Below are 18,972 nucleotides of genomic sequence, written 5' to 3' on the forward strand. Positions count from 1 at the left end.
CAGCTTATAGTATATTGAGTGTTCATTATATGCCAGGTACTACTATTCTAGGCTCTCTGGGGTGCAACAACAAATAAGGCAAACAAGATTCTTGCCCCCCTTGAGCTTACATTCTAGTGGTGGGACACATAATATATAAGCAACCAAGTAGATAAAAAATAAAAATTTCAGATACTGATAAGTATTAAAAAAAAGGTAAAATAATTTATTGTGAGCTCTGAGTTGCAAGACCCTTAACATTTTGACATCAGGATATACAAACCTAATATAGCCATACATGCTTAAGAAATATTAATCATTTTTAATGTGGTCACTGAGCACCAATGTGATTATAAACATAAATACTAACTTGGACACTAAAAGCTTATGACACATATCCAGTTAATTCAGGAAACTGTTAGAACGTCTCTGAAGTGAAAACCAAAAATTCTTTTTTTTTCTTTTTAGGGCCACACCTGTGGCATATGGAAGTTCCCAAGCTAGGGGTCAAATCCAAGCTGTAGCTGCCAACCTATGCCAAAGCCACAGCAATGCCAGATCCAAGCCACATCTGCAACCTACACCATGGCTCACAGCAACACCGGATCCTTAACCCACTGAGTGAGGCCAGGAATTAAACCCACATCCTCATGGATACTAGTTGGGTTTGTTACCGATAAGCCACAACAGGAATTCCCCAAAAATTCTTAAGGAAAAAAATAGTTTCAAAAATTTTAGAACTTGAGGATGCATGGGAATAAATATATCATGGAACATGCAATATCACATTTTGAGAACCTATGATATAGTCAAATTATATATTTAATTTTTAAATACTTTATTTGTATTATAGCTCATTTATTAAAAAATGAATTAAGATCATTGACAGAAAATATATGCATATGTATGATTTTATGGTGTTTTTTAATTTCTTGTGCTTCTGGATTCTCATTTCAAAAAAATGCAGTTAATATTGTCTACTATATTTATAGAGATTTTTGAGGAGTGAATGAGATAATTCTTGTAAAGAACTTAGAATGGTGTATCGGACATTGATAGTTGTTTAATTCTTATCTATTATAAATAGCATGATGAGCATCTTTATTCATATCTCTATTTATAAGGATTGTGTTCTTAGAAGTGGAATTACTGATTCAAACAATGTAAAATTCCAAAGTTTTGATATGTATTGTCATACTGCCCTCAGTAAGTTTGTACTGTTTTACCTTTTTCTGAGAGGTATATGATAGTACTTGCTTCCTCATATACACTTACAAACACAGGATATTATCATTGTTTAAACTTTTGCATACTCTGATGGATGAAAAATGACACAGGATTTTGTATTATTAAAGGATTATTGGTATCTAAAAGTATCTAAAAGAAGGGCCACTTAAAAAGTCAGAGTATCAAATAAAGACCTAAATATAAGACTGGTTACTATAAAACTCTTAAAGGAAAACATAGGCCAAACACTTTCTGACATAAACCACTGCAATATCTTCTCAGATCTACCTTCTAGATTAATGACGATAAAAACAAAAATAAATGGGAACTAATTAAACTTAAAATTTTTTTTTCACAGCAGAGGAAACCCTAAACAAAAAGAAAAGACAAACCACAAAATGGGAGAAAATATTTGCAAATGAAGTGACTGACAAGGGATTTATATCCAAAATATATAAACATCTCCTACAGCTCAATACGAAAAAAAAAAAAAAAAACTTCATCAAAAAAATGGGCAGTAGATCTAAACAGACAATTCTCCAAAGAAGACATACAGATGGCCAAAAAACATAGGAAAAGATGTTCAATGTCACTAATTATTAGAGAAATGCAAATCAAAACTACTATGAGGTACCGCATTACACCAGCCAGAATGGCCAATATCAGTCTACAAACAATAAATACTGGAAAGGGTGTGGAGAAAATCCTCTTACACTGTAGATTTTCTTACACTGCTGGTGTGAATGTAAGTTGGTGCAACCATTATGGAAAACAGCATGGACATTAATCAGAAAACTAAAAATAGAATTACCATTGATGCAACAATCCCACTCCTGGACATCTATCTAGAGAAGACCAGGTCTTGAAAAGATACATGTACCCCAATGGTCATTGCAGAACTATATGCAATAGGTAAGACATGGAAGCAACGTAAATGGTCATCAAGAGAGGAGTGGATAAAGATGTGGCAAATATACACAATGGATTATTACTCAGCCATTAAAAGGAATGAAATAATGGCATTTGCAGCAGCATGGATGGACCTAGAAATTATCATGCCAAGTGAAGTTAGGCAGGCAGTGAAATGCGAACATCATATGCTATCACTCATATGTGGAATCTAAAAAAAGTATGCAAAGAATTTATTTGCAGAATGGAAACTCACAGACTTTTAAAAAGTTATTGTTACCAAAGTTGGGGGAGGTGGGCTGGGGGTTTGGAATGGAAGTGCTGTAAAATTGGGTTATGATAATGGTTGTACAATTATAAATATAATAAAATTAATTGATTTTTAAAACAAGGGAGAGCAAGTAGTAAAAAAATAATTGTTAGATTGGGATTTCCTCAGGAAAAAATGATAAATTATGAAAATAAATTTATTTCATTTTGCTTAATAAAAGTAGGTCATAATTATGTTTAAGCATGTATTCCTACAAGAATAAAGAGTAAACATGGGGGGTAGGACAGCTTAATTTTTCCAACAAAATGATGACATACATGGTATATCTCCCATATCATAATTGACTTTTAGAGTATTTTGCAAAAATTAACTGTGAGCTTCATCGAGCTTCCCATGTGGCTCCCTTAATCCTTTGATGCTTCCAGTTTCTCTTTTGTAATTATATTATCATTATGGTAGACTGTTTTCATCTTCAGTGAGAACTGGTCAAAATCTGACTTACCTTCATTTATCAGTTTCTTAGTATGTTATTCAAGGTATTACCCATCTTTCATTCATTAATTTGATAAAACCATTCATTTTTTGCAATCTTTGCAATTTTTTTCTTTTTGAAAAATTTAAAAATTTTTTTTATTAAAATATAGTTGAGGAGTTCCCATCATGGCACAGTGGTTAATGAATCCGACTAGGAACCATGAGGTTGTGGTTTCGGTCCCTGGCCTTGCTCAGTGGGTTAAGGATCTGGCATTGCCATGAGCTGTGGTATAGGTTGCAGACATGGCTCGGATCTTGCATTGCATCCGCTCTGGCATAGGCCAGCAGCTACAGCTCCAATTAGACCCCTAGCCTGGAAACCTCCATATGCTGTGGGAGCACCTCAAGAAAAGGCAAAAACACACACACACACACTATATATATATATATATATATATATATATATATATATATATATATATATAGTTGATTTACAACCTTGTGCCAATTTCTGCTGTACAGCAAAGTGACTCAGTTGTAAATACATACATTCTTTTTTAACACTATTTTTCATCATGTTCTATCCCAAGAGATTGGATATAGTTCCCTGTGCTGTACAGTAGGACCTTGCTGTTTATCCATTCTTTTTTTTTTCTCCAGAGCCACACCCAGGATCAAATTTATTTTTTATTTTTATTTTTTTCCATTATAGCTGGTTTACAGTGTTCTGTCGATTTTCTACTGTACAGCAAAGTGACCCAGTCATACATACATATATACACTACTTTTCTCACATTATCCTCCATCATGCTCCATCATAAGTGACTAGACATAGTTCCCAGGGCTATAAAGCAGGATCTCATTGCTTATCCGCTCCAAAGTCAAGAGTTTGCATCTATTAACACCAGATTCCCAGTCCATCCCACTCTCTCCCCCTCTCTCTTGGAAACCACAAGTCTGTTCCCCAAGTCCATGAGTTTTTTTTTTTCTGTGCAAAGTTTCATTTGTGCCCTATATCAGATTCCAGATATAAGTGATATCATATGGTATTTGCTTTTCTCCTTCTGACTTACTTCACTTACTATGAGAGTTTCTAGTTTTATCCATGTTGCTGTAAATAGCATTATTTTGTTCTTTTTTATGGCCAAGTAGTATTCCATTGTGTATATATACCATGTCTTCTTAATCCATCCATCTGTCAATGGACATTGAGGTTGTTCCCATGTCTTGGCTATTTTTTCAAGGAAAGTTTTGTCTGGATATACGCCCAAGAGTGGGATTGCTGCGTCATATGGTAGTTCTATATATAGTTTTCTAAGGTACCTCTGTACAGTTTTCCATAGTGGTTGTACCAATTTACATTCCCACTAACAGTGCAGGAGGATTCCCATTTCTCCACACCCCTTCCAGCATTTGTTATTTGTGGACTTATTAATGATGTCCATTCTGACTGGTGTGAGGTGGTATCTCATGGTAATTTTGATTTGCATTTCTCTAATCATCAGGGATGTTGAGCATTTTTTCATGAGCTTGTTGGTCATCTGTATATCTTCTTTGGAGAAATATCTTTTCAGGTTTTTTGCCCATTTTTCAATTGGGTTGTTGGCTTTTTTGCTGTTGAGTTGTATAAGTTGTTTGTATATTTTAGAGATTAAGCCCTTGTCAGTTGCATCATTTGAAACTGTTTTCCCCCATGCTATAAGTTGCCTTTTTGGGAGTTCCCATCGTGGCGCAGTGGTTAACGAATCTGACTGGGAACCATGAGGTTGCAGGTTCGGTCCCTGCCCTTGCTCAGTGGGTTAACGATCCGGCATTGCCGTGAGCTGTGGTGTAGGTTGCAGACACGGCTCAGATCCTGTGTTGCTGTGGCTCTGGCGTAGGCTGGTGGCTGCGGCTCCGATTGGACCCCTAGCCTGGGAACCTCCATATGCCGCGGCAGCGGCCCAAGAAATAGCAAAAAAAAAAAAAAAAGTTGTCTTTTTGTTTTCTTTTGCTGTGCAAAAGCTTGTCAGTTTGATTAGGTCCCATTGGTTTATTTTTGCTTTTATTTCTGTTGCTTTGGGAGACTGACATGAGAAAACATTTGTAAGGTTGATGTCAGAGAATGTTTTGCTTATGTTCTCTTCCAGGAGTTTGATGGTGTCTTGTCTTATATTTAAGTCTTTCAGCTATTTTGAGTTTACTTTTGTGCATGGTGTGAGGGTGTGTTCTAGTTTCATTGATTTTCATGCAGCTGTCCAGTTTTCCCAGCACCACTTGCTGAAAAAACTCTCTTTTCCCCATTTTATCTTCTTGCCTACTTTGTCAAAGATTAATTGACTGTAGGTGTCTGGGTTTATTTTTGGGTTCTAGTATTTCTTTAGAATGTGTTCTAGTATTGCTGTACTCTTTTAGCTTTTGTTTGTTGGAGATAGTCTTTATTTCTCCTTCAATTTTAAATGATATTCTTGCTGGGTAGAATATTCTAGGCTGCAAATTTTTCCCTTTTAGAACTTTGAATATATCTTGCTCCTCTCTTCTGGCCTGTAGTGTTTCTGTAGAGAAATCAGTTGATAGCCTTATAGGGGTTTCCTTGTAAGTAAAGATTTGTGTTTGTCTTTCTGCCTTTTGAATCCTCTATCTTTAACTTTTGCCATTTTTTTTTTTTTTTGCCTTTTGAGGGCTGCTCCCACAGCGTATGGAGATTCCCAGGCTAGGGGTCTAATCGGAGCTGTAGCCACCAGCCTACACCAGAGCCACAGCAATGCAGGATCCAAGCCGCATCTGCAACCTACACCACAGCTCATGGCAATGCCGGATCGTTAACCCACTGAGCAAGGCCAGGGATCGAACCTGCAACCTCATGGTTCCTAGTCAGATTCATTAACCACTGAGCCACAACAAGAACTCCTACCTTTTGCCATTTTTATTATATCTTGGTGTGGGCCTCTTTTTGTTCAACTTGTTTGGGGTCCTCTGTACTTCCTGTATTTTGATAGCTGTTTTCTTTAGATTAGGAAAGTTTTCAGATAAAATTTCATCAAATACATTTTCTTTCTTTTTTTTTTTTTGTCTTTTTGCTATTTCTTGGGCCACTCCTGCGGCATATGGAGGTTCCCAGGCAAGGGGTCCAATTGGAGCTGTAGCCACCGGCCTACGGCAGAGCCACAGCAACACGGGATCCAAGCCGCGTCTGCAACCTACATCACAGCTCACGGCAACGCCAGATCCTTAACCCACTGAGCAAGGGCAGGGACCGAACCCACAACCTCATGGTTCCTAGTCGGATTCGTTAACCACTGCGCTACCACGGGAACTCCCCATCAAATATATTTTCAATCCCCTTTTCTTTTTCTTCCTCTTCTGGAATTCTTGTTATGTGTAGATTGGCCTGCTTTATATCATCCTGTAGATCCCTCATATTGGTTTTATGTTTTTTCAGTTGGTTTTCTGGCTGCTGTCCTGATTGGATGATTTCCATTATTCTATCTTCCAAGTGACTAATTCATTCCTCTGCATTATTCATTCTGCTCTTAGTGCCCCTAGCTCAGTTTGCATCTCTGCAAATGAATTTTCTATGTTCGTCCTTATATTTTCTATTTCCTTTCTAAAGAAATCTGCATTATTGTTCATATCCACTCTTCCTTGATATTTAGCCTTAATTCCTTCAGTATTTTCATTATCTCCCTTTTGAACTCAGTGTCTATTAGATTGTAGAGGTCTGTTTCATTGTTTGTTGCTTCATGTGAATTCTTCTGTTCTTTTAACTGGGAATTTTTCCTGAGGTTTTTCATCTTGCTTACACTTTTCTTTTTCTGTGAGTTTAGGGAAACCAAACTGTAGTCATGGAGAGCTATTTCTATGCAAGAGCTCCCCTCTGTATTTTGTGGGGGTTACTATTTATTTTTTGTGTGGGAGTTTGGATATTTGCCGCCTCTTTCTTTGGTGTGAGCAGGCTGTTATCCCCAGGGTGCTGATCATGTTTCCAGGGTGAAGGAGGCAATTTGTAGGGCTAGTATTCAGTGCCTGGTTGCTGGGCTCTTGACAGTAGCAAGTGAGAGCCACAATAGATAGTGTTCAGTTGCAATTCCCTCCTCTGTGGTGCCCTCTGAGGTGATTGGGGCTGCAAGTGTTGCCTGTTTGGGGTCCCCTAGTGGTGGTGAATCTTTTCAATTTTAATTTTCAATCAATTTGAACTTTCAAATGTGTCAAAATATTACATAATTAGTGATCCATAGATAAAGATGTGTAACATTTATAAAAAGGTATTAGTGTGAAGTGAGCAAAAAAGTTTGTGCAAGAACTAATTTTGTAAATCATGATTTTATTAGGGAATATTTTTTCTTATTATGACCTTAGGTTCTCTATGCATTCTTGTAACCTCAGACACTTAGAAAATAAATACTTGGATAACAAGGATCTGCTTATTATCTCACTAGACGTTTCTGATTGATTGCAGATTATTGTCTTCTAATATTTATTGGTAATTAACTTGCAAATTTTTATGTCCATCCATTTCCCATTTTATTAGTCCATTCATAATTTTCTTAATGATTTGTGAGCACTTTTATGTATTAAAAATAGTAACCCTTTGACTTGAAGATATGTGATGTTGTATTTCTCAGTTCGTCATTTGTCTTTTAAAAGTGTTGTTTTTATGCAGACTTTTTTCAAGTCATGTAGATAGCCTTGTCTTTTCATTTTTCTTTTATGTATTTTATAGTTAAAATTCTTTCCATATATTAAAATAAACTTTGTTCATATTTTCTTCTAATTGCAGTAATTTGGTATTTAACTAATCCATCTAGATTGATACTTTTGGAGGATGCCATGAGTTAAGAACCTTCTTCCTCATACCCTATCCCATATAATTAATCAATGGTTTTAGTCCCATTAATTAAACAATGCATCTTTCCCCCACTGGCTTAAAATGGAAACTTTACTATTTATACCTTTGTACCTGGATAAATTTTGGGGTTTATAATACTCTATTAATTTCTCAGATTGTGCCTTAATTCCACACCATTTATTGTAGCCTTTTAATATCTGATAGGGAAAGTTCTCCCTTATTATTCTTTTAAAATTTTTTTGAGCTGCTTTTTCCTATTTATTTTTACAGATCACTTTAGACTAACTTTTTTTGTTTCTAGGTAAATTCTGTTGGGAATGTTTTTGAAATTGTATTAAATCTGTAGGATAATTTGGAAAGAATTTAGAGATAAATATATAGAAATTTATTTTTTTTACTCTTCTCAGTGAAGGTTTCTAGCTTTATTATTCTAGGTTCTATACATTTATTATTTAGCTTTTTCCTAAGTGTTCTTAATTGAAGTATAGTTGATTTACAATATTGCGTTAGTTTCAGGTGTGCAACAAAATGATTGTTTTATATATATATTCAGATTATTTTTATTATTGGTTCTTATGAGAAGTTGAATATGGTTGTTTGTGTTATACAATAAATTCTTGTTGATTATCTATTTTATGTATATTAGTTTTTATCTGTTACTACCATTCTTCTAATTTATCCCTCCTGCACATTTCTCCTTTGGTAACCATAAGTTTGTTTTCTATGTCTGTGAGTCTGTTTCTGTTTTGTATATATATTAATTTTCATTATTCTTTAGATTTCACATATGTGATATCACATAGTATTTGTCTTTATCTGTCTGACTTACAGTTAGTGTGATATTACCTAGATCAATCCATGTTGCTGCAAACCTCATTAATTCATTCTTTTTATGGATGATTAATATTCCATTGTATATATGTACCATATCTTCTTTATCCATTCTTCTGTTGATGGACATTTAGGTTGCTTCCCTGTCTTAGTTATTGTAAATTGCACTGCTATGAACTATGGAGTGCATGTATCTTTTCAAATTAGAGTTTTTGTCTTTTCCAGATATATGCCCAGGAGTGGGATTACTGGATCATATGGTAGTTCTGTATTTAGATTTTTAAGGAACTTCCATATTGTTCTCTGTAGTGACTGCACTAATATACATTCCCACCAGCAGTGTAGGAGGGTTCTGTTTTCTCTACACACTCTCCAGCATTTATTGTTTGTAGAATTTTTGATGAACCATTGATTATTTTGTTTCCATAGTTTTGCCTTCTCTAGAATGTCATGTAGATGGAATCATACAGTATGTAATCTCCTCAAATTGGTTTATTTCACTTATTAATATGCATTTAAGCTTCCTTCATCCATGTGTTTTCATTGTTCCATACATCATTTATTTAATCTATTTGTTTATTCCTTCGCCAATATCATATGGTCTTGGTGACTGTAGCTGTACGGCAAGTCTTTTTTTTTTTTTTTTCCTACGGCTGCACCTGTGGCATGTGGAGGTTCCCATGCTAGGGGTCTAATAAGAGACTTAGCCGCCAGCCTACATCACAGCCACAGCAATGCAGGATCCAAGTCGCCTATGCAACCTACACCACAGTTCATGGTAATGCTGGATCCTTAACCCACTGATTAAGGCCAGGGATCGAAACTGCATCCTCATGGATACTGGTCAGATTTGTTTCCACTGAGCCACAATGGGAACTTCTCTATAACAAGTCTTAAAGTTTGGTAGCACCAATCCTCCCACTTTGTTCTTCAAATCTGTGTTAGCTATTCTGGGTCTTTTGCTTCACCATATAAACTTTAAAAAGAGTTTGTCAAAATCAATTTAATACCTTGCAGGGATTTTAATTATAATTGTGTTGATTCTGTACATCAAGTTGAGAGTATTTTGGTTTTCCTCAAATAGATCTTGTTTATATTTTGTTACTTTTATATATACTATCTGGGGAGCCACTGCTATAAGTGGTATTGTGTTTGAATTTCAATTTCACTTTTTGGTAAGTTTCCTATATTTTTATTTACTGAAGCTGGCAACCTTACTATTTAGACTCTCTATTTGTTAATGAATTTCAGTACTTATCACTTAGGAATATGTTCAACTATTACATAACAGAAAAAAAGCTGACAATGGCTTAAGGAAATAAGCATTTATTTTTCTTATGTAACAATAAATTTAGAGGTAGAGGATGCTGATATTGGTTCAATAGCTCAAATATATCACAGGTGATATCTCTGTCACTCTCTTGACCTTTTCTTCATGTTGTTAACATTTTTGCCATTGCATAAGGCATCACATCTACCTTTAAGAGAGGAGAAAATGGGGGAAGGAATGGTATTTTCTGTTCATGTCAAAAGCTCACCCAGGAGCCCTCAGAATACTTCTTATTAGATCATGTTAGCCAAAAACTAATTACATGGCTATACCTAGTTGCAAGAGAATCTGTGAACCTAACCATTTAGCTTGTTTACCTTCTTTAGTAGAAGTGTAGAAGTTGGGAAAAGTTGAGAATAGCTATTAGGTTACCCAACTAGCAGTGTTTTCCACATAGTAATTTCTACTTGCCCCCAATGATCTCTTTCATCATGATTTTTACTTTTATTTGCTTAGTATATAGCATCTATCCTTACACCACCTAAAATACATTGTTCTGATGGAAGTGTAAATTGATATCCAATATCAGAAGGTATTACTCAAAGTAGAAGATAGATTATGAAACGTCCCAAATTTCCATCAACAGATGAATGGATTAGGAAGATATGGTGTATACACACACACACACACACACACACACACACACACACACACACACAATGGAATACTACTCAGCCACAAAAAGGACAAAATAATGGCATTTGCAGCAAAATGGATGCAACTAGAGATTCTTATACTAAGCGAATTCAGAAAGAGAAAGACAAATACCATGTAATATCACTTATATGTTGAATCTAACATATGGCACAAATGAACCTAGACCCAGAGAACAGATTTTTGGTTGTCAAGGGGGAGTGGGGAGGGAGTGGGATGGAAAGGAATTTGGGGTTGGTATATGCAAACTATTACATTTAGAATGGATAAGAAATGAGGTCCTACTGTATAGCAGAGGAAACTATTTCCAATCACTTGGGATAGACCACAAAGGAAGATAGTAAAAGAAGAAGAATATACATATATGACTGGTCCACTATGCTGTACAGCAGAAATTGGCACAACACTGTAAATCAACTATAATTTAATTAAAAAAGAAAGAATACCCCCCAAAAGAATAAGTAATCTCTTTGGAACAGTTAATCCAATGGTGTATCTTTTTACGATATTAACAAGGTAGGTAATATTACTGTAATCATCAATATGAGGTGACTGTTGTTAGAACTGTTCGACTATCTTTTCCTCTCAGTTAGTCTTTTTCAGTGTCTCCAGTTCTTTTCCATGTTTTAATGGATGGTTAGATTTTTTTCCTTCATCTTAGAGTTATTTTTGAATCTGAAGTAACTTTGCTTATTTGTGACTACATACATTTTATATCTTCTAAGCTATCTTTCATATAGCTGCTTGAGGAAGTCAGTTTTTTGTTTGTTTGTTTGTTTGTTTTTGTCTTTTTGCCATTTCTTGGGCCACTCCTGTGGCATATGGAGGTTCCCAGGCTAGGGGTCAAATCGGAGCTGTAGCCTCCAGCCTATGCCAGAGCCACAGCAACGTGGGATCCGAGCCGCGTCTGTAACCTACACCACAGCTCACGGCAATGCCAGATCCTTAACCCACTGAGCAAGGCCAGGGCTGGAACCTGCAACCTCATGGTTCCTAGTCGGATTCGTTAACCCACTGAGCAAGGGCAGGGACTGAACCCGCAACCTCATGGTTCCTAGTCGGATTCGTTAACCACTGCGCCACGACGGGAACTCCGAGGGAGTCAGTTTTAATCTCACATGGCATGAAGTCCAGATGCAAGAATTATTTCAGATATGCTCTGATAAAAGCTTTAGTTCTATTTGTTTGTTAGTCTCTTAGCTCTTGTATTTAGGCTGACTGTCCTCTTCCACTTGTAGTGGGAGAGCTCATTCTTTATATTTTAAAAAGAAAAAAAAATGAAACATGAAAAAGTATGTCAGGAGGTATTTTCTTCTGATCTTTAGAAATGGGTATAGAAGTGATCTAAGAACTCAACCTCGAGCAGCCCAAATCTAGAAGATTCTTAAACTCCCGTCATAGAACCTGCTGTCATATGTTTCATTTGGCCTGGCACTCATCCTAACTTCAAACTTGATATAATTCAAGAATTTCCTTAAATATATCTTTCTGAGAGAGTGCATAGAAGATAAAATTTTTGACTTTTCATGTATGGAAGGTTTTTTTTTTATGGCCTCACCCACAGCATATGATAGTTCCTAGGCCAGGATTGAATCTGAGATGCAGCTGCAACATACACCACAGCTGTGACAACACTGGATCCTTAACCTACTGCCTCAGGCCAGGGATAAAACCCATGCTTCCAACTGGTACCGCTGCAATCATATTCTTAACCCACCGCCTTACAGTGGGAATTCCTGGAAGTGTTCTTATTTTACTCCCATATTTTATTGATAGACTGTCTAGATATAGAATTCTAGGTTATAAATTACTTTAATAATTTTGAAGTCATGATTCATTGTCTTCCAGCATCCATTTATATTATTTAGTAAATTCCACCAAGCCTGGACTGAATAATGTTGTTGGTAAGTGATTAAAGGCATATGTTGTCAAGTAACATAGTAAATCATAGTTGTTTTTTGTTTCTGTTTCTTTCTTCTTTGGCTGCACCCATGGCATGTGGAAGTTCCCAGAACAGGGATCTAACCCATGCCATAGCTGCAGCCCAAGCTACAATAGTGATGACACTGGATCCCTGACCCACTGTGCCACCAGGGAACTACTCATAGTTTTGGCTTTTAAGGAATGTTTAATTTTTCTGAATTTAAAGTTTAACTCTTTTAAAGAAAGAGAAATTACTTTGATCTACACTATTACTATGAGGTACTTGATATAAATATGTAAGGACAATGTCCGTGACAAAAACAAATTTTTAAAAAGAAGAGTTTAAAATCTGTAATAAACAATCAGAATAAACTGTAGGTACAGAAAGATTATGTCAAAGAAAATAATTATTGGAGTTCCCATTGTGGCTCAGCAGGTTATGAACCTGACTAGTATCCCTGAGGATGCTGGTTCAATTCCTGGCCTCACTCAGTCGGTTAAGGATCTAGTGTTGCTGTGAGCTGTAGTGCAGGTGGCAGATTAGGCTCTGATCCTGCATTGCTGTGACTGTGGCATAGGCTGGCATTTGCATTTCCAATTCTACCTCTAGCCTGGGAACTTCCATGTGCCAGGGGTGTGGCCCTAAAAAAAAAAAGCAAAAAAAAAAAGCAAAGAAAATAAGAAAAAAAGAAAGAAAATGATTGTTAATCCATATAAAATTGGACTTTTGCCTACTTACTATTTTCTAACCTAAGGAAGTCAACATAATCTGAAAGACTATTATATTCATGTTAGGCAAATGAATCATTATTGATAGGTAATAGTCTTAAAACCATGTATTTTAGGATAAAAAGTCGTATCTATTGTGTAAATATCACATTAAAAAGGCTTTTCTGTATTCTAGAAAAGTACCTCCACACAAATCATTTACCTACTGTCATGGTTTAGATTTAAATTTATTTTAGCACAGGAGGAGTTCTCGTTGTGGAACAGAGGAAACAAATCTGACTAGGAACCACGAGGTTGTGGGTTCAATCCCTGGCATTGCTGAGTGGGTTAAGGATCTGGTGTTGCCATGAGTTGTGGTGTAGGTTGCAGACGCGGCTCGGATCCTGTGTTGCTGTGTCTGTGGCCTAGGCCAGTGGCTGAGGCGCCAATGCAACCCCTATCCTAGGAACCTCCATATGTCGCAGGTGTGGCCCTAAAGAAACAAACAAACAAACAAAAAAATAGCACAGGAGGCTCTAAACTGCAGCTGATTTGGTGGGCTTTTTCTCTGTTCCTTATGTATTAAGTGATTGTTCCAACAGTTTTGTTTTTTAATTTTGGAAAATTACCACAATAGTATCTTGAAGACAAGTAATTCTCTTAGGACCAAAATATTACTATTTGAGGGTTTTCAAAACCTGATTTTTAAAGATAACATCAAGATCTGTGTGATTTTAGTAGGTCATTAATACTTGTTATTATATTATGGTTTATGAGATTAGACTCCAGCACTGACATGCCCTTCCTCACTTTTCCTTTCCTCAAACCATGTAAAACATAGAATTTTTATAAAGACTAATAATGTTCAGCATGAAACATTTTAAGTATCGGGGGAAACATTAAAGGCAGTCCTATGCAGTAGATATGTCCCTGAAGAATTGTGTATACTTTATTTTCCCATGGTATAGCAATAAACTGAGTCATAGTTTCCCATCTAACTACAATATGATTTCAAAATGTATTCTCATTAAAAATTTTTATTCTGAGGCACTTCTTCTCTAGCCAAAATCAGACTTATGGATGGGGCAAATTTTTTAAAGTAACAACAGAAAATTTTAGGTTAAAACTTCAGCAGTATATACTCAGAAAATCAATTATTCTGATATATCAGAAATATGTCACCAAAAACTTGTTTTACCAACGAGATAGTTAACACAAGATGCTTCATATTACTAAAGAAACTCCAAGTGCACTTGTTGAACACCTTTTCTCTGTAGGCTTACCTAAAGACTTTTATACACTGTTTATTTCTCCACATCTTTAGAAAAGATTGTTTTGTTTTGTAGATTTGTAATTTATATTCATTTTCACTTATAGTGATGATATGTAATCTCTATAAATTAGCACTCTCCTACTCCATTCCTCCCTTCACATCTTACTATTGTTGAGTCTTTTAGAAGAGAAATTGTGTAAAGCAAAGTTTTGATGATAAAGGGAAAGTAAGATCCAATTAAAATATAAAATAATATGAGACCTAAGGAAGACAATTTATTTTTTTATCATAGTCTGAAGCAACGATCCTCCTGTAGTATAAAATGGTACTTTGTCATATGAGCACTTTATTATAAAGTTAATATAATGTTGTAAGGTGAAGATGGCTACCTCCTTTATGTAGTGGGTAGAATTTCACATGAAAAATTAAGGCTACCCATTACCAGAGTTCTGCCAGTCTCCTGGGATGTGTTTTTAAAGGGAAACAGGATTGTTTCTTTTATTCTAGCTTTGACAGTGAAGGGGACAAGGTGTATAAAAGACCACTTTCTGTGCCAGAAGTTGGGTACATTTTCAGTGGTTACAGAATATGTCTGGGAATTGGGGGATCTGGGCAAGTTACTCAGATATTTAGCCCTTTTAAATTGGTTTTGATTACTGAAGCATTGTAGTAAGTTTTGAGACAGGGTAAGAAATGGTACAGGGCCTGCTATCCCTAAGAAAGAGGTAGTCAGAAGTCTGTGTATGTTTTGAAAACTTTGAATTTGTGTTTTTCATTTTTTTGTTACTCTTAATATTTGTGAAGCCAGGGAAATTAGACAGGAAAAAAATAAAGGCATACAAATTAGAAATAAAGAGGTAAAACAATCTCTTATTTGCAGATGATGTGATCTTATAAATAGGAAAAACTCTGAAGAAGCCAAATAATATCCATTAAATCTAATATACAAGTTCAGTGAAATTGCCCTATATAAGATTGATATTAAAAGTCAGTCGTATTCATATACATTAGCAATGAACAATACTAAGTCAAAATCAAGAAAACAATTCTATTTACAGCTTTAAAAAAGGAGGATAAAGTACTTAGGAATCAATTTATCCTATGAAGTGCAAGTACCCTTAGAATTACAAAATACTGCAGAAAGAAATTAAAGAGACACTCTTAAATAAATGGAAAGATATCCCATCTTCATGGATTGGAAGACAATTTTATTAATATGGCAATAATCCCCAAATTTATATGCACATTTGTTGTGACCCTTATCAAACTCCAACTTTTTTTTTTGTAGAAATGGACAAGCTGATTCTAAAATTCATAAGGAATTTTAAGGGACTAGGAACAAAGTTGGAGGACACATACTTTCTGATGTCAAAACTCACTGCAATGCTATGGCAGTCAAATGTGTGATACTGGCATGAAGAAAGACATGCAGATCAATGGTATAGAATTGAGAGTCCAGAAATAAACCCATACATCTATGGTCCATTGACTTTTGAATTGTGCCAACACCATTGAATGGGGAAATAGTCTTTTCAAGAAGTAATGATTGGACAAATAGATAGACACATGAGAATGAATGATTTGGGCCTCTACTTTACACCATACACAAAATTTAACACAAAATGGATCAAAAGCCCAAGCAAGGGATAAAACTATAAAATTCTTTATATAGGTGTACTTCTTTGTGACCTGGGGTTTGGTAACAGATTATTAGACATGTCACCAAAAACATGAGTAACAAAAGAAAAAGTGATAAACTGGACTTAGATTAAAACCTGTGTATCAAAGGACACTATCAAAAAGGTGAAGACAACCCATACAATGTGAAAAAATTTTGCAAATCATTAAATATATAAGGGACTTTTATCTAAAATATATACACATCTTACAACTCAGTACTAAAATTACAGACCAAGTAAAAAATAAGTAAAGGATTTGTTAGTCATTTCTCCAAAGAAGTTATCCAAAACACTAATAAGTACATGAGAAGATGCTTAACATTAGGGAAATGCAAATACAAGTTACTATTATTTTGATCACCCCTAAATCACCCTACTAGTATGTCTATAATAAAAAAATTCAGATAATGACGTGTTGGTACAACATGGGGAAATTAGAATGTTCATACATTGCAGGTGAGAATACAAAATGCTGAAGCCACTTTGGAAAACTGTCTGGAAGTTCTTCAAAAAGTTAAACATATAATTACTATGTAATTCAGTATTTCCACTCCTAGATATATAACCAGAAGAAATGAAAACATACATGTACACAAAAACTTGTACATGAATGTTCATAGCATTATTCATAATTGACAAAACATGGAAAATATTCTAATATTCATCAACAATGTAGTGTATCAATGAAATATATTATTTTTCAGCCATAAAAAGAAATGAAGTAATGATACATTCTACAACTTGAATGACCTGAAAAATTATTCTAAGTGAAAGAAGCCAGACACAAAAGGACACATGTTGCATCATTCCATTTATATGAAGTGTCCAGAATAGGCAAACGCATAAAGACAGAATGTAAATTAACAGTTGCTAGGGACCAATGGTGGGGCCAACTGGGGGGAATGGACAAAGACTGATAATTGGTATTTTGTTTCTTATTTTGGTGATGAAAATATTATGGAATTATATAGTGGATAGTGATAGTGGTTGTGCAACACTGTGAATATACTAAAAAGCACTAAATTGTACACCTCCAAATGGCTAAAGTAGTGACTTTGTTATGTTTATCTCAGTGAAAAAAATTGTTAATGTTTTAGTGAACATCACAATAGAAAAAAACCAAGCATTATAATATTTCATTAACTATATTTTTGGAGATATAACAAACTACAATAATCTTTGAAGATAATTTTTATTAAGATAAATCCAATAAAATCTTGTGAATACACATATAATCAGAATTGCCCTGCTGAAATAAACATTTATATTTCTTTTAAAAATTGAATTAATTTTTTTCCCCAAGCTAATATCAAAGTTATATTTGGGAAAGATAATTCTAACTCTGGGCACTGCATGAAAATAGTCCACCTTCTTTATAAAAGCAACCTAGAGAAACAAAAGAATGTTGGAGGAAATTCTTTTGGGATCTCTCCACTTTGTGAAATTATCACATATAGGAGTAAAATCAAAATTCAAAGATTTAATACATAACTTACAAAAAAGGGTATTCACTGACAAAGCTGAAAGCCTGTTTTTCTATATATTCCACTATTATAATCACAAAAATCTATAGGTAAAGGTTTCATGTTAGAAACTTTGTGACTAATAATCAGTATGAAGAGGTTTTGAAATTAAACTGATACTAAAGAAAAGTTGTGTTTAAAAATATTCGATAAAAATATTCATCTCTATTAACATTACAACATGGGGGTACATATTACCAAATTACGAAAACGTAAAGGGCAGTTTTAAACAATACCCTGAGACACTTCCTTTTTTTCATCTTCTTTTTTGACCTCTTCTTTGTCAGCTATTTCTTTTCCAATTTCAGCCTTGTTTTCATCTTCCTTTCCATCTCCTCCATCCCTCCCATATTCTTTTTCATTTTCTTCCTCTTTTCCATCTTCTTTTTCTTTTTCATCTTCCTTCTCATTTTCACTTTCATCCTCTTTTCCATCTTCATCCTCTTTTCCATCTCCATCTTTTTTTTCATCTTCTTTCTCTTTTCTATCCTCTCCCTTTTTTTCATATTCTCCTTTATATTTTCCATCTTCAGTTTTTTTGCCGTCTTCTCCTTTCCCCTTTCCATTTTCATTTTCTTTTTCATCTCCTCTCTCTTTTTCATCCTCTTCCTCTTTTTCATCTCCTTTCCTTTTTCCGTCTTCATCCTCTTTTTCATCTCCTGTCTCCTTTTTGTCTTTTTCCTCTTTTCCATCTTCCTTCTCTTTTCTACCTTCATCTTCTTTTTCATCTTTGTCCTCCTTTCTATCTTCTCCCTTCTCTTCTTTCTTGTTTTGATCTTCTCCATCTCCTTTCTCATCTTTTTCATCTTCTTTTCCTTCTGCTGCCACTGCTTCTTTCTTTTCTCCTCTCTCTTCTTTGATATCTTCAACTGTTTCTTCTTTTATTTCCTCTATCTCTTTTTCTGGAGCTGGTTCCTATGTGTGTAGAGAAAAAAACAAGCTTATGTTTGTAGATTTGGAACCATTTCCCCTATATATTTAGAAAGGATTATGTCTATCTTATGGAAAGAAAAATAACTTCATCTATAAGAAAGTAATTTGTGGATAAGGCCTCTTACATCACATCATAAGGAACATTATAAGGAATAGGATTAATTAAAATATTCCCACACAAACACGCACACATATTTGGAACAATACATTCAGGAAAACTTATTCATATAAATAATTTTCATTACAAATACAAGGAAACAGAATAAATACAGAAAAATGACATATTGTGTATCAGCAATTCTCAATGAGTGCCATGCATATAAACAAAATCTATTCCTTGAAGAAATAATACATTTTATTTCTATAACAGTGAGATTTAGGTTTACTTTGTAAAAAGTCACTTGAGAAGTCTTTTACCAGATATCATAAG

General features: G+C 34.9%; 1 protein-coding gene across 1 annotated transcript in view; it reads right to left on the bottom strand.

Annotated features, from left to right (window-relative positions):
- Positions 1 to 16,874: 16,874 nt before the first annotated feature.
- Positions 16,875 to 18,972, bottom strand: part of HMGN5 (high mobility group nucleosome binding domain 5) — a 53,636-nt gene continuing 51,538 nt past the window's right edge. Inside the window, exon 7 of the mRNA XM_047765645.1 lies at positions 16,875 to 18,524. Coding sequence (XP_047621601.1) covers positions 17,835 to 18,524 — 690 coding nt within the window. The 3' untranslated portion in view covers positions 16,875 to 17,834. The remainder of the gene's footprint in view (positions 18,525 to 18,972) is intronic.

Source organism: Phacochoerus africanus, chromosome X, assembly GCF_016906955.1.
Source record: "Phacochoerus africanus isolate WHEZ1 chromosome X, ROS_Pafr_v1, whole genome shotgun sequence".
Taxonomy (NCBI): Eukaryota; Metazoa; Chordata; class Mammalia; order Artiodactyla; family Suidae; genus Phacochoerus; species Phacochoerus africanus.